General features: G+C 45.9%; 1 protein-coding gene across 5 annotated transcripts in view; it reads left to right on the forward strand.

Annotated features, from left to right (window-relative positions):
• The window catches only part of sdk1a (sidekick cell adhesion molecule 1a), a 1043142-nt gene that overhangs the window by 722483 nt on the left and 299669 nt on the right, over positions 1–20990 (forward strand). For all 5 annotated transcript variants that reach the window (XM_038820122.1, XM_038820123.1, XM_038820124.1 and 2 more), the window contains one exon: positions 11880–12027. In XM_038820122.1, the coding sequence (XP_038676050.1) occupies positions 11880–12027 (148 nt within the window). The remainder of the gene's footprint in view (positions 1–11879; positions 12028–20990) is intronic.

The following is a 20990-nucleotide window of genomic DNA, read 5'->3' on the forward strand; positions in this document are numbered from 1 at the left end:
CTTTGCTATTTTTATCTATGAAAAATTAAACAAAGCACTGACAATTTAAAGCATGCTGCTTAATCATATTGAGGATCTATCTCCGACATTGCCTTTCTTCTCAATAATACAGTAATTTCATATTTATGTGTTTATCTTTGTTAAACATACTATTCAAACTATTGTGATTGAGTTAACGAAGTAAAGGGGTAGAGCTCATGGTGAAGGACACCATCTAAGCTGAAGGGCAAATGAGGGGACAAAGCATAGTAGTTAGAGTATGGCCAGACTTCTATTTTAAAATACCAGATTGGAGGAAGAAGAACATTTTGGGGAAATAATCAATTCTGAGTATTGAGGTCTCGAGAAAGAATGGGCACAGTTTTACATTTCCCTGCCTGCGGGTTTGTATATGGGGCTCAGGGAGGGGGGATGTGAATGGGAGGTGGTGGCTCTGCAATTCTTTGGATGGATTCCCACCAGGTTCCCGCCAACCCTCACCTCTCTGCAATTTAAAGCTGGATAGGCAAGCACTAGGATGGCCTACCCAACCTTGGCTTAGTTGAGGCCCTTAAGTGGCCAACTATTGACAGCTTAAGGACCATTTCCTGCCTAGGCTTCAAGGATATGGGAGATGGAACCCAGACTGCTAGAGTCCGTTTCAGTCGGCCTTGAAACAGCAATCTGAGGGTTTCTCAGTTCTAAAAGGAGTATTGGGATTTTAAAATCGTAGGACTTTAAGGTTGGACTTTGTCCTAAGTGAGGAGGCGGAAGTCCCACCGCATGCCAATCAGTGCTCATTGGAGCTTAAAATGGCAGCCGGGCCACCAGAATTTTGGTGGGGACGTGTTCCCATCATCTCTTCGGATGGCAATAGGTGAGGACCCGCCACCTGAAAAATTCTGGCCATAGAATAGATCGAGCACAGAAGGAGACCTTTGACACCTTGTGTAAATGCTGGCTCTCTGCAAGAGCAATTCACCTGACCCCATTCCTTTGCCTTTTCCCTGTCGGCCTGCAAGCATTTTCTTCTCAGATAATTATATGATTATCTCTTAAAAACCTTGATTTATTCTACCTCCACCAAACTGTCAGGAAGCGAATTTCAGATCATAATCACTCACTGTGTAAAAAAGTTTTTCCCAGTGTGATTGCTGCTTTCGCCAATCGTGTTAAATCGGTATCCTCTGGTTCTTGATCATTCCGATAATGCGAATAGTTTCTCCCTATCTATTCTGCCCAGACCTCTTGTGATTTTGTATACCTCTATTAAATCCCTTCTCCAAGGAAAATAGCCCTAGTTTCGCCAGGCAATCCATATAGCTGAAAATTCCTTTTCCCTGGAAGCATTCTGGTGAATCTTCAGAATAGGAGCGAAAGTAACAGGGTAGTTGTTATGGGGGACTTTAACTTTCCAAATATTGACTGGAAACGCTATAGTTCGAGTACTTTAGACGGGTCTGTTTTTGTCCAACGTGTGCAGGAGGGTTTCCTTATGCAGTATGTAGATAGGCCAACGAGAGGCGAGGCCATATTGCATTTGGTACTGGGTAATGAACCAAGACAGATGTCAAATTTGGAGGTAGGTGTGCACTTTGGTGATAGTGACCACAATTCGATTACGCTTACTTTAGTGATGGAAAGGGATAGGTATATACCGCAAGGCAAGAGTCATATCTGAGGGAAAGGCAATTATGATGCGACGAGGCAAGACTTAGGATGCATCGGCTGGAGAGGAAAACTGCAGGGGATGGGCACAATGGAAATGTGGAGCATGTTCAAGGAACAGCTACTGCGTGTCCTTGATAAGTATGTACCTGTCAGGCAGGGAGGAAGTGGTCGAGCGAGGGAACCGTGGTTTACTAAAGCAGTTGAAACACTTGTCAAGAGGAAGAAGGAGGCTTATGTAAAGATGAGACGTGATGGTTCAGTTAGGGTGCTTGAGAGTTACAAGTTAGCTAGGAAGGCTCTAAAGAGAGAGCTAAGAAGAGCCAGGCGAGGACATGAGAAGTCTTTGGCAGGTCGGATCAAGGATAACCCTAAAGCTTTCTACAGATTTGTCAGGAATAAAAGAATGACTAAGGTAAGAGTAGGGCCAGTCAAGGACAGTAGTGGGAAGTTGCGCGTGGAGTCCGAGGAGATAGGAGAGGTGCTAAATGAGTATTTTTCATCTGCATTCACACAGGAAAAAGACAGAGTTGTCGAGGAGAATACTGAGATACAGGCTACTGGACTAGAAGGACTTGAGGTTCAGAAGGACGAGGTTTTAGCGATTCTGGAATGGGCCGGATGGGATTTTATCCTAGGCTTCTCTGGGAAGCTAGGGAGGAGATTGCTGAGCCTTTGGCTTTGATCTTTAAGTCATCTTTGTCGACAGGAATAATGCCAGAAGACTGGAGGATAGCAAATGTTGTCCCGTTCAAGAAGGGGAGTAGAGATAACCCCGGTAACTATAGACCAGTGAGCCTAACGTCTGTTGTGGGAAAGTCTTGGAAAGGTTTATAAGAGATAGGATGTATAATCATCTGGAAAGGAATAATTTGATTAGAGATAGTCAACATGGTTTTATGAAGGGTAGGTTGTGCCTCACAAACCTCATTGAGTTCTTCGAGAAGGTGACCAAACAGGTGGATGAGGGTAAAGCAGTTGATGTGGTGTATATGGATTTCAGTAAAGCGTTTGATAAGGTTCCCCACGGTAGGCTATTGCAGAAAATACAGAGGCATGGGATTCAGGATGATTTAGCAGCATGGATCAGAAATTGGCTAGCTGATAGAAGACAAAGGGTGGTGATTGATGGGAAATGTTCTGACTGGTGTCCAGTTACTAGTGGTGTACCACAGGGATCTGTTTTGGGGCCGCTGCTGTTTGTCATTTTTATAAATGACCTGGAGGAGGGCGTAGAAGGATGGGTGAGTAAATTTGCAGATGACACTAAAGTCGGTGGAGTTGTGGACAATGCAGAGGGATGTTACAAGTTATAGAGGGACATAGATAAGCTGCAGAGCTGGGCTGACAGTTGGCAAATGGAGTTTAATGCAGAAAAGTGAGAGGTGATTCATTTTGGAAGGAATAACAGGAAGACAGAGTACTGGGCTAATGGTAAGATTCTTGGTAGTGTGGACGAGCAGAGAGATCTCGGTGTCCATGTCCATAGATCCCTGAAAGTTGCCACCCAGGTTGAGAGGGTCGTTAAGAAGGCGTACGGTGTGTTAGCTTTTATTGGTAGAGGAATTGAGTTTCGGAGCCATGAGGTCATGTTGCAGTTGTACAAAACTCTGGTGCGGCCACATTTGGAGTATTGCGTGCGGTTCTGGTCGCCACATTATAGGAAGGATGTGGAAGCACTGGAAAGGGTACAGAGGAGATTTACAAGGATGTTGCCTAGTATGGAGGAAAGATCTTACAAGGAAAGCCTGAAGGACTTGAGGCTGTTTTCATTAGAGAGAAGAAGGTTAAGAGGTGACTTATTGAGACATACAAGATGATCAGAGGATTAGATAGGGTGGACATTGAGAGCCTTTTTCCTCGGATGGTGATGTCCAGCACGAGGGGACATAGCTTTAAATTGAGGGGAGATAGATATAGTCAGAGGTAGGTTCTTTACTCAGAGAGTAGTAAAGGCGTGGAATACCCTGCCTGCAACAGTAGTGGACTCGCCAACACTAAACGCGTTCAAATGGTCATTGGATAGGCATATGGGCGATAAGGGAATAGTGTAGAGGGACTTTAGAGGGGTTTCACAGCACGGCGCAATATCGAGGGCCGAAGGGCCTGTACTGCGCTGTAATGTTCTGTTCTCCGTACTCTCTCCTAAGTCTTCACACAATTCTCTAGCCGAGGCTGAACCAGCGTTTCATATGCGTTCATAACTTCTTTGCTTTTGTGCTCTGTGCTCCTATTTATAAAGCCCAAGATCCTGTCTGCTTTATGAACCACTTACTTAACTGCCCTGCTGCCTTCAATGATTTGAAGACATGTACTCCCAGGTTGTGTTGCTCCTGCACCCTGGGTCCTCAGCGCCGTGAGGCAGCAGTGCTAATCACTGCACCACCATGCGGCCCCTTACATTAAATTTCTTGTGCCACTGATCTGTCCATTCTACTAGTTTGCCAATGTCTTAAGTTTATCATTAAGTTCCTCACAGATTACTTTTGTCATCTGGAAATTTTTAAATAGTGCCTTGTGCAAAAGGAGTTTGATACAGTGCCACAATAACAGTGTGTCAGCAAAATTAGAGCTCATGGTTTAACAGGAAATATAGTAGTGGCGAATTGTTTTTTTTGGACAGGGTGGGGAGAGGTACATGGACACTGTTTCAGGAGGCAGTGACACCACTTTGACTAACTAACTTAAATTTGTACAGTGGTCAGGGATAGGGGGCTGTGAGTGAGGAAGGTAGAGGGATCCAGGAGGTCGGCTTGCAGCAGCCTCAAACCCTGTCCAACAGGTTTGAGACACGAACGGGGACTGCAGGGTGAATGAGCAAACTGACCACAATGCCGTGGTACAGGGAGCCGTTCAAGTGGGGGGGGGGGGAGAAAATAAATGAAGTTGTAATTGGGGGTAGTATAATTAGGGGCGTTGAGACTCTGTGACTAGGACCGAGAAACCTGAAGGTTGTGTTGCCTGCCTGGTGCTCGGGTTCGGGATATCTTATTTGGGTGACAGAGGAAGCTGGAATGGGAGGGTAAAGATCCAATTGTCGTGGTCCACCTAGATATCAATGACGTAGGTAGAACAAGGATAGAGGTTCTGCAAAGGGAGTATGAACAGCTAGGAGCTAATTTAAAAATCAGGACCAAACAGGTAATAATCTCTGCATTACTTCCTGAGCTACAAGCTAATTGATACAGGGTCAATAAGATTAAGGAGTTCAATGCAGTGGGGCAGAGTATAAACTGGAACTACTGGGGGCTTGCAAGAAAGGCACGGCAATAATTGTGAATGATTTTAATATCCACATAGACTGGTGGAATCAAATTGGCAAGGGTAGCCTGGAGGCAGAGTTCATTGAATGCATTAGAGATTGTTTCCTCGAAAAGTATGTTGGGGAACCAACAAGGGAGGAGGCTACTCTGGATTTGGTATTTTGTAACGTGGGGGGGATTAATTAATGACCTCATAGTTAAGGATCCACTCGGAAGTAGTGACCATAGTATGGTAGAATTCAAGATTCAGTTTTGGGTGAGAAAGTGGGAGTCCCACACCAGTGTTCTGGAATTAAACAAAGGAAATTACGTAGGCTTGAGGATAGATTTGGACCGGAAAGACTGGGCAGCAAGGCTAAAAAGTAGAACAACTGATGAGTAGTGGCAGTTGTTTAAGGAGATACACAATTCCTCACAACTAAAATACATCCCAATGATGAACAAAGATGGGAAGAGGGGCAAAAAAAATCCATGGCTAAACAAGGAGGTCAAGGACAATTTAAAGACAAAAACTAAGGTATATCATATTGTAGAGGCCAGTGGCAGACTGGAAGATTGGGAAACTTTCAAACATAAACAAAGGGATATAAAAAAATAAGAAGAAGAGCTGAGGTAAATTACGAAAGAAAACTAGCACAAGATATCAAAAAAGGCGGCAAAAGGTTCTCCACTTCCACAGATTTGAGCCAGGGTGGTGGGACGGAAGCTTTCGGAAATGGGAAGGGAAGGGGATTAAGACTCTAAAAGATTTGTTTCTTCGGGGTCGATTTGCAGGATTGAGGGAGCTGGAAGCGAAGTATGGGCTGGAGCAGGGACAAGTGTTTAGGTATATGCAGGTTCGGGGCTTTGCCAGGAAGGAGATACAGAGCTTCCCGGAGGAACCGGCCACCACGTTGTTGGAGGAGGTCCTGGCGGGAAGGGGACAGTGTCAGCGGTATACGGAGCTATGTTGGAAAAGGATAAGGCACCACTGGAGGGGATCAAAGCGAAGTGGGAGGAAAAGTTGGGAGAGGTTATGGAGGAGGGGGTCTGGTGTGAGGTGCTCCGGAGAGTGAATGCCTCCACCTCGTGTGCAAAGTTGGGGCTGATACAGCTGAAGGTGGTGTACAGGGCACACCTCACGAGGGCGAGGATGAGCCGATTCTTTGAAGGGGTAGAAGCTGTGTGTGAACGTTGCGGGGGGGGGGGGGGGGGGGGGGCTAATCACGTTCATATGTTTTGGTCCTGTCCAAAGCTTGGGGAGTACTGGAAGGAGGTGTGGTGTGTAGGGTAATTTCCAAGGTGGTGCATGTGAAGTTGGACCCGGGTCCCCAAGAGGCCATATTCGGGGTGTTGGACCAGCCAGGGTTGGAAACGGGTGCGGAGGCAGATATATTAGCCTTCGCCTCGTTGATCGCCCGAAGGTTGATCCTGCTGGGATGGAGAGAGGCCTCTCCACCCTGTGCCCTGGCGTGGCGGGAGGACCTGTTGGAATACTTGACCCTTGAGAAGGTTAAGTTCGAACTGAGGGGAAGCTCGGAGGGGTTCTACAAGTCATGGGCACTATTTAGTATACACTTTCAAGAACTGGATAACATCGAACATTAGATGGGTGGGGGAGAGGGGGGCTATGTATGTTAAAGATGGCTATGGGTAATCCATGATTCCTTTTTTTCTTTGTCATTTGTTTATGTTAACATGCGGGCTGATGTCTGGGCATGGTGGGAGGATGGGAGCGTTGTTACTGTTATGGGGTTTGAGATATTTGTTGCTCGTTATTGATTGTTGGGTGTAAATTCAGGAGAAAAATTGTGAAAAAGGAGGAGAATAAAAATATTTTTTTTAAAAAGGTTCACCACGTACGTAAAAGGGAAGAGAGTAGCTCAGGTGAATGCCAGTTCCTTGGAAGATGAAACCGAAAAGTTAATAATTGGTAATAATATGGATATAGGCTGGTGGTATTGACCTAGGGTAGGGTGCTCTTTCCAAGAGCCGGTGCAGACTCGATGGGCCGAATGGCCGCCTCCTGCACTGTAAATTCTATGAACACAGAAATGGCAGAGATGCTAAATCAATAATTTGCCTCAGTTTTCACAGTGTAGGACGCTAGAACCATTCCTACAGGAATGGGCAATTCAGAGGTAAGAGAAATGGTCGAACTTAGAACAATCAGCAACAATGGGGAAACGGTACTCTAACAAACTATTGGGACAAGTCTCTCGGGTCTGTTGGCCTACATCCTAGGGTGTCAAAGGAAGTGGAGCGAAGAAAGTCACTCCAATGATTATCATATTCCAAAATTCCCCGGACACAGGAAAGGTTCCAGTAGAAAAATGCAAACGCAACGTCCTTTTTCAAAAAGGGAGGGAGGAAGAATGTGGGAAATGACATACCATTTAGTTCATAGAATCATAGAATTTACAGCGCAGAAGGAGGCCATTCGGTCCATCGAGTCTGCACCGGCCCATTGCAAGAACATCCCATTTAAGTCCACACTTCCAACCTATCCCCATAACCCAGTAACATCATCGAACCTTTTTTTTTTGGACACTAAGGACAATTTAGCATTTTACCAATCCACCTAACCTGCACATATTTGGACTGTGGGAGGAAACCGGAGCACCTAGAGGAAACCCACGCAGACACGGGGAGAACATGCAGACTCCGCACAGACAGTGACCCAAGCCGGGAATCGAACCTGGGACCCTGGAGCTGTGAAGCAACTGTGCTAACCACTGTACTACCGTGCTGCCTATTGTTTAACATCTGTTGTTGGGAAATTGTTAGAATCAATTATCAAGGAAGTAATATCAAGACATTTTGAAAGTCAACATGGTTTTATGATGGGTAAATAATGTTTGATTAATTTGCTGGAATTCTTCAAAAATGTAACAAGCAAAGTGGATAATGGGGATCCTGTAGATGTAGTATATCTGGACTTCTGGGAGGTATTTAATAAGTTGCTGCACAGAAGGTTAATTCACAAGGTTAGATCATATGGGATTAGGGGTAATTTATTAGTTTGGATAGAAGACTGACTGATGGACAGAAGACAGAGAGTCGGGATAAATGGGTCCTTTTCTGGATGGCACAATGTAACTGGTGGGATACCACAGGGTTTGTTCCTTGGCACCCGCTATTTGCAATCTATATAGACGACTTGGGTACAGGGATAAAAGGTTCTACAGCCAAATTGGCAGATGAAACAAAAGTAGTTGGGATAGTAAGTTGCAATGATGAAATAAAAACCTCACAAATGGACACAGATAGGTTATGAGAGTGTGCCAAAATGTGGCAGATGGGGTTTAACGTGGGTAAGTGTGAGGTTTTGGAAGCATTTTGGTCGAAAAAATGGAAAGGCAACATATTGTCCAAATGGAGAGAGACTTCAGGATGCTCCATAGCAGAGGGATCTGGGTGTCTTCATTCATGAGTCACAGAAAACTAGCGTGCAGGTACAGCAGGTAACAAAGAAAACAAATGGAATGTTAGCATTTATAGCTAAAGGAAGAGAGTGTAACAGCAGGGAAGTGTTGTTGCAACTATACAAGGTGAGACCACACCTGGAGTATTGTGCACAGTTTTGGTCCTCTTCTTTGAGGAGGGATGTAGTTGCATTAGAGGCAGTTCAGAGGAGGTTCACTAGATTGATTCCAGAGATGAGGGATTGTCTTATGAAGAGAGATTGAGCAGTTTTGGCCGATGCACTCTAGTGTTTAGAAGAATGAGAGAACTAATTGAGGAATATAAGATTTAAGATATTGACAAAATAGACGTGGAGCAGATACTTCCTCTTGTGGGGCAATCTAGAACAAGAGTTCATAATGGATTGAAGGGTTAAGAACTGGGAGAAGGTGCTGGAAGTGATAGATGATGGACCGCCATGGGCCACAGGTGCCTGATCAATAGGGGCACACAAGCCTGCAAGGAGGCTTCCAGGTTTTACTGGGTGGAGACCAGGTGACAAATGGCCTATTTATGGTGATTGGCGATTGGCACAGCAACTCCCTACCATCCTTCACCTGCCTCACCCTGCCCCACCTCCCAGCTCGCTCCCGATGGGGTTGGGGTGCACATAAAATTCCGGCCTACGCGCTCCCTAAGGATTAGTGGTTGGAAGTGCAATATTTTTTAAATCGTTATTGCTTCTGCAATGTTATACTTTTGCCTGTGTATGTATCTCACACCATGTGTTTATGTGCATCTCTGATTTTCATCACACCACCACTGGGCTCTTGGCCTTCAGCTGCTTAGGCTCTCGCTGGAATTCTCTTCCCTGACTGTCCATCTATCTTATATTTCCTCAAAAAACCCACGCTATTTTCCGAAAGACAGAATGGAGGGGTTAACAGGGCTAACCACCTGCAATCAGCAAGTTACCAATTACAGACCTTTAAAGGTATATTAATGAATATTGTCAGAGGCTGATTGGACTGTTCCAGCCTCCAGGCCTCTCCAGAGCATTGGGCACCACATCAGCTACTTAAAGGAAACCTCTTGGCAGCAGGCCAGACCAGGGTCTAGCACTCCAGGCAGTCTTTGAGGCACTTTCTCTCAGCCTGGCTCCACTATAGAAAAGCTCTCCTTGCGCACCGATGACCCAGCTGCAGTAGACAAAGATTTTCAAAATTGGATTACTGGGTTATGGGGATAGGATGGAGGTGTGGACCTTGGGTAGGGTGCTCTTTCCAAGAGCCAGTGCAGACTCGATGGGCCGAATGGCCTCCTGCACTGTAAATTCTATGATAATCTATGATTAATCTAGGACAAAGGTTCGGCACGACATCGTGGGCCGAAGGGCCTGTTCTGTGCTGTATGTTTCTGTGTTCTAGAACATAGAACATAGAACGATACAGCGCAGTACAGGCCCTTCGGCCCTCGATGTTGCACCGACATGGAAAAAAAAACTAAAGGCCATCTAACCTACACTATGCCCTTATCATCCATATGCTTATCCAATAAATTTTTAAATGCCCTCAATGTTGGCGAGTTCACTACTGTTGCAGGTAGGGCATTCCACGGCCTCACCACTCTTTGCGTAAAAAACCCACCTCTGACCTCTGTCCTATATCTATTACCCCTCAATTTAAGGCTATGTCCCCTCGTGCTAGCCACCTCCATCCGCGGGAGAAGGCTCTCGCTGTCCACCCTATCTAACCCTCTGATCATTTTGTATGCCTCTATTAAGTCACCTCTTAACCTTCTTCTCTCTAACGAAAACAACCTCAAGTCCATCAGCCTTTCCTCATAAGATTTTCCCTCCATACCAGGCAACATCCTGGTAAATCTCCTCTGCACCCGTTCCAAAGCTTCCACGTCCTTCCTATAATGAGGCGACCAGAACTGTACGCAATACTCCAAATGCGGCCGTACCAGAGTTTGGTACAGCTGCATCATGACCTCATGGCTCCGGAACTCAATCCCTCTACCAATAAAGGCCAACACACCATAGGCCTTCTTCACAACCCTATCAACCTGGGTGGCAACTTTCAGGGATCTATGTACATGGACACCGAGATCCCTCTGCTCATCCACACTACCAAGAATTTTACCATTAGCCAAATATTCCGCATTCCTGTTATTCTTTCCAAAGTGAATCACCTCACACTTCTCCACATTAAACTCCATTTGCCACCTCTCAGCCCAGCTCTGCAGCTTATCTATGTCCCTCTGTAACCTGCAACATCCTTCCGCACTGTCTACAACTCCACCGACTTTAGTGTCGTCTGCAAATTTACTCACCCATCCTTCTGCGCCCTCCTCTAGGTCATTTATAAAAATGACAAACAGCAACGGCCCCAGAACAGATCCTTGTGGTACGCCACTCGTAACTGAACTCCATTCTGAACATTTCCCATCAACTACCACTCTCTGTCTTCTTTCAACTAGCCAATTTCTGATCCACATCTCTAAATCACCCTCAATCCCCAGCCTCCGTATTTTCTGCAATAGCCGACCGTGGGGAACCTTATCAAACGCTTTACTGAAATCCATATACACCACATCAACTGCTCTACCCTCGTCTACCTGTTCAGTCACCTTCTCAAAGAACTCGATAAGGTTTGTGAGGCATGACCTACCCTTCACAAAACCATGCTGACTATCCCTAATCATATTATTCCTATCTAGATGATTATAAATCGTATCTTTTATAATCCTCTCCAAGACTTTACCCACCACAGACGTTAGGCTCACCGGCCTATAGTTACCGGGGTTATCTCTACTCCCCTTCTTGAACAAAGGGACCACATTTGCTATCCTCCAGTCCTCTGGCACTATTCCTGTAGCCAATGATGACCTAAAAATCAAAGCCAAAGGCTCAGCAATCTCTTCCCTGGCTTCCCAGAGAATCCTAGGATAAATCCCATCCGGCCCCGGGGACTTATCTATTTTCACCTTGTCCAGAATTGCCAACACTTCTTCCCTACGCACCTCAATGCCATCTATGTTCTTAACACCTCAAAATTGAAGCTCCCCCACCTTTACTTACCTGAACTGCGAGCAGCTTCTTCTTTTGTGCTGCAGATCTGCTGAGCCCTCAGCTTCAACAGCCCATCCACCTTCCTTAATTGGATGGCAAACCTTCCTTCTGCTCACTAATTGACGAATTCGGGGAAAATAGCTGCCAGGTGACTGTCCCCTACAAGGTGCAGGGCTGTAACCCCCATTTAACCCTGACATCAGGGTCCCAACCCACAATGTCTTAGTTGGGCTGCTGAAGCAACGAAGAGCAGAGCGGTGTTTTGTTTCAGTGAGGGAAAATGAAATTAACCGGTGATGATGAACACCCTCAGAAACAGGTATAGAATAACAGTCCCCTCGGCAGGGTGGCGTTATTACATTAAATAATCAAGTGTACAATTTGACTTCAATGTTTTGCATAATTGCAATATGGTTTCTTGACATTTGTGAACATACGTTGAGAAGAACTTTAAAATTGCTAAATGTCTAATTCTTGGAACTTCTTTGCTATTTTGTTTGACTCTGTAGACTCACCGTGGAAAGTCCAGTTACCCAGCATTAATCCAGGAGTGATGCATATTACAGTCAGTGGGCTGACACCAGCTCGTTCATTCCAGTTCCGAGTGTGCGCAGTGAACCAACTGGGGAAGGGGCAATACAGCACAGAAACCAACAGGTATGTTATTTTTCCAAGGGGCAAGCAAATTTTGCAGTGGCGCATTCATTATCATCCAAAGTATTTACAGTCATTGAGAAAATAGCAACGTTCTTGATGTTAACCATTTGGCCTCTTCAACCCCCTCTATCTACGGGCCCAATAAGAGAATTATTTTTTTAAATTTGAAGTACCCAATTCATTTTTTCCAATGAAGGGGCAGTTTAGCGTGGCCAATCCACCTGCCCTGCACATCTTTGGGTTGTGGGAGTGAAATCCACGCAAACACGGGGAGAATGTGCAAACTCCACACAGACAGTGACCCAGAGCCGGGATCGAACCTGGGACCTCGGTGCCGTGAGACAGCAGTGCTAACCACTGTGCCACCGTGCTGCCCAATATAGGAGATTTTTTTAAAGTGAATTCACTTGAATACCTTTTATAATTTTTGCTTCTTTTTATTTGGACATCAAAAAATTTGTGTTTGAAACTTTTAGAGTCAACTCTCCAGATTTTCACTCTCAAATTATTATGACGATGTACAGCATAGTAAGTGAGAGAAAGCTTGTATTGTTACAGTTCATTTAATGCAAAGATATGTCCCATAGTACTACTTGCATTGATGCAGTTCCTTTCCTAACTTCAGGACACCCAAAACATTTTACAATCAATTATGTACCGTGGGCAGCACGGAAGCACAGTGGCTAGCACTGTCACTTCACAGCTCCAGGGTCCCAGATTTGATTCCCGGCTTGGGTCACTGTCTGTGTGGAGTCTGCACGTTCTCCCTGTGTCTGCGTGGGTTTCCTCCGGGTGCTCTGGTTTCCTCCCACAAGTCACAAAAGATGTGCTGTTAGGTAATTTGGACACTCTGAAACCTCCCTCAGTGTACCCGAACAGGCGCCGGAATGTGGCGACTCGGGGCTTTTCACAGTAACTTCATTGCAGTGTTAATGTGAGCCCACTTGTAACAATAAAGATTATTATTGGTAACAACGGGGATGGATTAGTAGTGAAGTGGGAGAAATAGGTTTCCGGCAAAGGGATGTTTTTCGAGGAGACTTATAGAGGTGGACTCGGAGCGAGTTTGGATAAATAAGACCAGCACAACTAAAGGTTATGTGACCAATAGTGAGGTGGCAGATGAGCAGGATGCACAGAAGGTTACAGAGAAACGGAACATTCAGAAGAAAGTTAAAGACTGAATGATTTAGCAGAGATGGGTGGGACATGGCCATAGAATAATTCATAAACTTAACAAGTATTGGATGGTGGGGATAAGTGTAAATTACTGTGGTAGGAATGATGGGTGAGTGAGATTAGTGTGGGTCAGATTGCATCTGGTAGAGTTTTGAACAAAATGATGTCTATGGAGGTGGAGGATGGCAAGGGGTGAGGAACACACTCGAATCGTAGTCCAGAAGAGAATTAAAGAAAGACTTGCAATTATACACTGCCTTCCATCACTTCGGTACACCCCTAAGCATTTCTCATCCTATAAAGTACTTTAGAAATTAGAATAATTTCCTGGGAAATTCCGACATTGAGTTTTCTTGCTAAATAATGGAAATCTATTCAAATACTATAGTTGACTGTTCACTTCTTTAATGTCACTGTTATTCTGAATTATATTGTGGTGAATGTACTTCACCTAATGAATGAGCTGTCTGTATAATAATGTGACCCATGACCTGGAAGTGATGATACGGGCTACTTCCAGGTACTGTACTGGAACCCCGGTGGGCTTCGCCCTCTCCGGGGCCATATATAGTCCAGCCACCTGTGGGTGGCAATCATTTGTACAACAGATACTGGCAGGTGAGTTCATGGATATTAAAGCCTAATGTTCCTTCAGCCGCATAAAGACAGACATCACCAAGGCCGCTATGCACGTAGTGGACGAGTCCATCCCCTTTCAGGTAGAGAGCGATGCATCAGACGTCGCACTGGCCGCCAGTGACCGAACAGAATGAAGATGCTGTGCAGTGCCTTTATCACAGTGGTGTAATGGGGTCCCTTGTATCAAAGTGAGAGGGCTGATGAGGCTATGGTTTTAATGCCTCATCCAAGAGATGATAGGCAGAATTCTCCATGTGGGAGATTATGCTCTCCCACCGGAACTGAATTGCACCTGATTGCGAGGGCACACTATTGGGCTGCCATTTTGAGTGTGCAGCCCAACAACAAGGTTCCAAAACTGGCCATGCCCCCACCACCAACATCCCAATCAGCGCCCCCCCCGCGCTCGGGAACAAAACAGGCTTTCTTGTAAGTTTAAATGAAAAAAAAAGGATAAATATTTCTCTCAACACCAGAAATGTAATCACAACAACTCACACACACTAGATACATACACACAAGATACACACACACAAGAACAGATAAGTTCTAAAGATGTAAGATGAACTTAAGATACTCAAAGGATGAGAGAAACATCACTTCAAACCCGTTCACAAGATTTGTAGTTGAAATGTTGTTGGCCTGAAGGATTCCCTCTTGATACACTGATGGAAAATGAAGGTCGGAGGTTACTGATGATGAATTGGCATTGGTTCACCTGAAGCAACCGCAGGCTTCTGAATTTTCAGTTGAAGTTGGTTGAGCCTTTGTATTGATGAACTATACTCTGACAGGTAAAGTGAATAAACCTTGGTTCTTTGCCTTAGGTGACTTTTGAGGCAGGGTCCTGTGACACAGATATGGATGTTTTCCACTACCCATACAATGGGTTGACAGCGAAGCAGTTTGCTACACACTGGAGGGTGTTCGCTATGTCATCAAATTTCCAGCTATGATTAACCTCTGGACTGCCCTCATTTGAAATTCTACTTTCATGGGTCCAGCCAGTTTGGTAGCTATTGTAATTTTGAGCCTCATTGAAATTGAGGTACAGCCAATCAATACCTGGGAAGACAATTTGCATTTAAAGTAGTCCCCCAGAGATATATTCAGACATGTCTATCTTTGTGCAGAAACCACAAAAGAAGTCACCTGATTCTTTGGAGTGAAGATGGCGTGTTCGTATCCCATGTTGCTTTTAAAATGTTCATCTCCCAATAAGCTTGACAGACATATGACCATAACAGCACTTAGTATGATAATAACCGCACTGATGTTAAATACGAGGGTATCCCAAAACCTAGAAGGGTAATTTGGAAAGCTTGTTCATCGTGGTGCATATTTTCAGTTTGGTATACTGTGAGAAAAGATATGCAAACCAGGGAGGAATAGCCTATGAGCTAAATACAGCAGATAATTACCATGCACAGATTGTCCACATTTGGGAAAAAATGTCTTCGGTTTCAGTGAAGACAAAACCTTCCCTATTAAAGTTTTGGATTTTAACGGCTGCCCTTTTAACAATAACTTGTTTTCAGGGGGGATCGTTTTCTGAAACTGGGTATGGCTGTGATGGTAGCTGCCTCTACTGTGTCCCATTCTCCACTTATTGTGCGCTGGATGTATCATTCTTTCCCTTTGATGTTACCTACCCTGCGGACCCGTGTTTTTAGCAAATGTGTGTAAATTCCCTTGGGCGGGATTCTCCGTCCCGCCAGACCCGTTCATTGGTGCGGCGCGTCTCCGTTGACAGCGGCATTCTCTGTCCCAACAGCCGGTCAATTGGGTTTCCCATTGTTGCTACCCCACGCCGTTGGGAAATCCAAGGGTGGTGCACTGCTGGCGAAGTGGAGGATCCCCCCGATGGAGAATCCCACCCCTTATCTCTCCACTTTGAAGTTGCCTCTTTATACCCCATTGCTTTCCCCTAGTCACATTGTCAAACGCCTGCTTTTCTCACTGGTATTCTCATTTACATATCAAAACCCCCTTCAGACAGCTGCCATTGTCGATTCCCCTTTTCATTTTATTTTATCCTAATTTCATGTTTCAACCTTAATTTTCTCCAATTCCTAACAATGATCAGATAAACATAGTATTACAAAAGAGAAATTGTGTTTGACAAATTCATTCAGCTCTTTGAGGATCTACCATCCAGGATAGATAAAGGGGAACCAGTAGATATAATATATTAGATTGTCAACGAGCATTCAATAAGGCACCATGCAAAAGGTAAATATGCAAGATAAGGATTCATGGAGTTGGAGGTAATATTACCATGGATAGAGGATTGGTTAACAAGTAGGAATTAACAAAGAGTGGTGACATATTGGGCATTTCCATGTTGGCAGTCTGTGCTAGGGGAGTGCTGAAAGGACTATTAAGGGGCATCAACTATTTACAATCTGTATTTATTACTTAGATGAAGAGAGATGTAGTAATATGTTTGCAGATGCTACAAACTAAGTGGGAAGCTGTGAGGAGGACGCAGGCTCCAAAGTGAGTAGGCAACGAGGTGGCAGATTCATTATAATGTGGGGAAATGTGAGACTATTCACTTTGATGGCAAGAATAGAAAATCAGAATATTTTTTAGAAGTCATTAAACTTTTAAATATTGATGTTCAGAGAACTTGGGTACTTGCAACTTGTAAAACAAACTCAAAGATAGCATGCAGATGCCGCAAGCAATTGGGAAGGTAAAAGGTATGTTGATCTTTATTGCATTAAAGAAGTCTTGTTATAATTTAGGGGATTTTGATGAGAACACACCTGAAGGCCCGTATTCAATTTTGACCTCCATAACTAAGAAAGATATACTTTCCTTTTGAGGCAGTTCAGCAAACATTCACTCGATTGGCTCTTGGGATGCGAGGATTGTCCTATGAGGATAGACTGAATAAATTGTGCCTTTACTCTGGGGTTTAGAAGAATGAGGTGATAGCTTTGAATCATACAAGATTTTGAAGGGGTAGACAAGACAAGAGGTTGTTTCCCTTGGCTGGGATCATTTAGGATGGAGATGAGGAGATATTTCTTCATTTTGGAGGTTGTGAATCTTTGGAAATCTGTAGTCTGGAGCGTTGTGGATACTCTATCTTGAATATATTTAAGGTAGAGAAACTTGGTCTTTCGGGGAATCAAGGGATATGGAGAATGAGTGGAGACGTGGCATTGAGGCAGAAGATCAGATGAGATTGTACTGAATAGCATAGCAGGCTTGAGGGGCTGTATGGTCTATTCCTTTTCCTATTTCTTATGTTCTTATAAGATAGCCAATAATAGATTTGCTCATGACAGAGAAAGAATTTGCTGATAGGGTTAGATGAAGTAAAGTGAGAAGAGCTTTCAAGCATGGGCTAGTTGGGCTGAATAACCATTTTCTCTGCTGTAACTTCTATAGAAATTATATATCGTTGGTTGGATTCTCCGAGTCTAGCCGAGTTTATCTTGACGATGTGCCTGCCTTTCACTGGCGACGCGATTCTGTCTTCCTGCCGCTTGTCAATGGGATTTCCCGTTGAAGCCACTCACACCACCGGGAAACCTGGTGGGCGGGGATGCGCTGCCAGTGGGAAAAGAGAATCGCAGCATCCGAAGAATTCTGGCCATATGTGAGAACGCAAAACTCAATAGCAATTTCCTATTCACCAAGCTTAGGCCCAATCCCAAACCTCTCCAATACCCCAAACAAATAACTCCACTCCACACGATCAAGCACCTTCTCTGCAACCTGTCTACAACAACAACTCCCTCCCTTCTGCCGGAGAAACACTACATTCAAAAGACACCGCACATTTTAATGAGGTATTTTTGGCATAACAAACAACCACAGTACAAAAAAACAATAGAGTACAAAGAACAGTAATCAATAAGCAACCACCAACATCCGTCCCTACAAGGCCCGCCTATTTAACCCCCTACTCTATACTACCCTAACTCCCCCCCCCCCCCCCCCCCCCGTTGACGATTAATTCTCCGCAAAGAAGTCAATGAATGGTTGCCACCGACCCTCTCAAGGCGAACTTGATTTTTTTCAGGCCAAGAAAGCTCACCATGTTGGTTAACCAGGCCTCTGACTTCGGAGGCCTAGACTTCCTCCAAGCCAATAGTATCCGTCGCCGGGCTACCAAGGAGGAAAAGACCAAAACATCTGCCTCTCTCTCCTCCTGAACACTCGAGTCCTCCAACACCCCAAAGATCGCTCCCCCGGACTCATTTCTACCCTTGTCTTCAATACCCTGGACATGACATCCGTGAACCCCTGCCAATATCCCCATAGTTTTGGGCATGCCCAGAACATGTGGACATGGTTCGCTGGTCCACCCGCACATCTGACACACTTGTCTTCCACCCCAAAAAATCTACTCATCTGGGCCGCTGTCATGTGCGCCCAGTGCACCACCTTAAACTGGATCAAGCTGAGCCTTGCGCATGTAGCGGTCCTGTTGACCCTGCTCAGCACCTCCGCCCATAGGCCGTCCTCCATCTCACCCCCCAGTTCCTCCTCCCACTTACATTTCAGCTCCTCTGTATGCGTCTCCTCTGCCCCCATTAATTATTTGTAGATGTCCGAGATGCTCCTCCCCCCCCCCCTTTCTGGGCCTGCGCTGTGCCGCCAACTGCCTGCCTCCAGGCAGCCCCACCCCCGCCCTCCTCTCCGTCCCCAAACCCAAGCCCCTCCCTCGTCAGCAGAATAGCTCCCCTACTACCCCCCTCCCCCAGCAACATCACCCTATAGTCCAACCCCTGCCCTGTATTGAACCAGTATACACCCCCCACTGTGCCTCTGTGGACTAGCTCACCCAGCTAGCCTGGTGACCCCCGCCTCCGGTGCCACAAAGTCTCCCACCTATTGATCCCTACTCTCCCCCCCACCCCCACTCCCACCCCCACCCATCAAAACTATTTCCCTCATCAAACCAAGACCAAACAATCTCCTAATCACCATAGGAGACAGCCCAAGACAGACAGAGACCCCCACAGCACACCCCTCAATCATGCAAATTAAAGTAATGCAAAATAAAACATAGATAGCCCCCACCAACCACCCCCATCAAAACACCAAAAAACCCAACAAAAAACAAATATCTTTTACTCCCCCGTCTTCACCCAAACTTGAAAGACAGAAAAAAAAGGACAACAATCAAACCATATATACATCGTTAAAAGAAGAAAAAAGAGAAAGGTACTGCCATTTCAGTCCAAAAAGTTCTCAGGTCTGCACCGGACCCTTCTTGGCAAAGTCCATCGCCTCTTCGGGCGATTCAAAGTAGTGTGCTGGTCCTCATGAGTGACCAAAGGCACGCCGGGTACAGGAGCCCGAGTTTCACTTTCCTCTTAAACAGGATCTCCCTCACCTGCCTGAAGCCTGCCCTTCTGGCCACCTCCACACTCAGGTTGTGCTGGACACGCAGTATACTATTGTCCCACTTGCAGCTCCTGGTACGTTTGGCCCACTGGAGGACACACTCTTTATCCAGAAATCTGTGGAACCGCACCACCATCGTCCTTGGGGGGGGTCCCCCGGCCGTGGCTTCCTCGCCATCGCTCTGTCCACCTCCAACGGTCGGGGAAAAGCCTCCTCCCCCAGAAGCTTCTGGAACATATTTACTACAAAAGCACCCGCATCAGCCCCTTCAGGGAGACACAATTCTCAAATTCTGTCAGCGCACGCTGTTCTCCAGCTCTTCCACTTTTTCTAACAGTCTTTCTGCTGGTCCTTCAGCATCCCCACCAACAGCTTGACCACCGTTTAGTGCTTCTCCTGGTCCGGCAGCGCTTTCTCCAACTTCTGGATCATCTGATCCTGGGCATCCATCCTACGTTCCATCCGATCAATCGACTCCTTTATTGGGTCGAGACAATCTCGTTTCTGTCTGGCGAAGCCCTCTTGAATGACCTGCATCAGCTCCTCCATTGATGGCTAGGCCGTCGCAGCAGAGGTCCGAACCTCAACCATGTTAACTTCAGCAGCCACTTCTATCCAGCCCTTGCTTATCTTTCTGTTTCTTCCCTTATGGTCCCTTGGGGTTCTCCGTTCCATGCACCACTGTGTGGATCCAGTACTTAAATGTCCGCACTTTCCAAATCAAGACTTAAAGCCATGAAAATGTCAGGGAGAAAGGTCCAAAAGCCCGGCCAGAGCAGGAGCCACCAAGTATGCAACCTACTTCCTCATAGCCGCCACCGGAAGTCCAAGACACCGCACATTTGTCGACAGTGTCTACTCTTTACAGAATTTACAGTGCAGTAGGCCATTTGGCCTATTGAGTCTGCACCGGCCCTGAAAAAGAGCAGCCTACTGAAGCCCACGTATCTACCCTATCCCCATAACCCAGTCACCCCCACTTAACATTTTTTGGACACTAAGGGCAATTTATCAGGGCCAATCCACCTAACCTGCACGTCTTTGGACTGTGGGAGGAAACCGGAGCACCCGGAGGAAACCCAAGTAGACACGGGGAGAAAATGCAGACTCCGCACAGAAAGTGACCCAAGCCGGAAATCGAACCTGGGACCACGGAGCTGTGGGGCAACTGTGCTAACCACGATGCTACCATGCTGCCCGGTCTGATCCGGGTTACGAACCCCGTCTGATCCTCTCCAGTCACCTTCAGGAGGCACGCCTCCACCCTGAGTGCCAGCACCTTCATCACATTCTTGGCATCCACATTCACAGAGATATTGGCCTATATGACCCACACTCCACTGGGTCCTTGACCTTTTTAAGCAGGAATGGCCCATTGTCTGCGGCAGTCGCATCCTCAAATATTTCCACCAATAGTGGCACAAGCTTTTCCATTAACTTTTTATAAAACTCCACCAGGAAACCATCCAGTCCCAGCGCCTTACCCGTCTGCATCTTCCCTATCTCTATTCCCACTTCCACCCCACTGGCTCCTCCAACCCTGCCCTCTCCTACTTCGGCACCCTCCAACTGCCACCAAAACTGCCTCATGTCTGACTCAATTCAGTATGGCAGACAACATTTTTTTCATAAATCCGACGTCGTCCCAATTCAGGTCGAAAATGCTAACAAGCACCACCAACCTCCCCTCCCAAGCACCACCAACCTCCCCTCCCAAGCACCCATTGCTGGTTGCATACCTACCTCCCCTAGTCAGCCACCACCTCCTGCATTTT

This window comes from Scyliorhinus canicula, chromosome 15 (assembly GCF_902713615.1).
Source record: "Scyliorhinus canicula chromosome 15, sScyCan1.1, whole genome shotgun sequence".
NCBI lineage: Eukaryota > Metazoa > Chordata > Chondrichthyes > Carcharhiniformes > Scyliorhinidae > Scyliorhinus > Scyliorhinus canicula.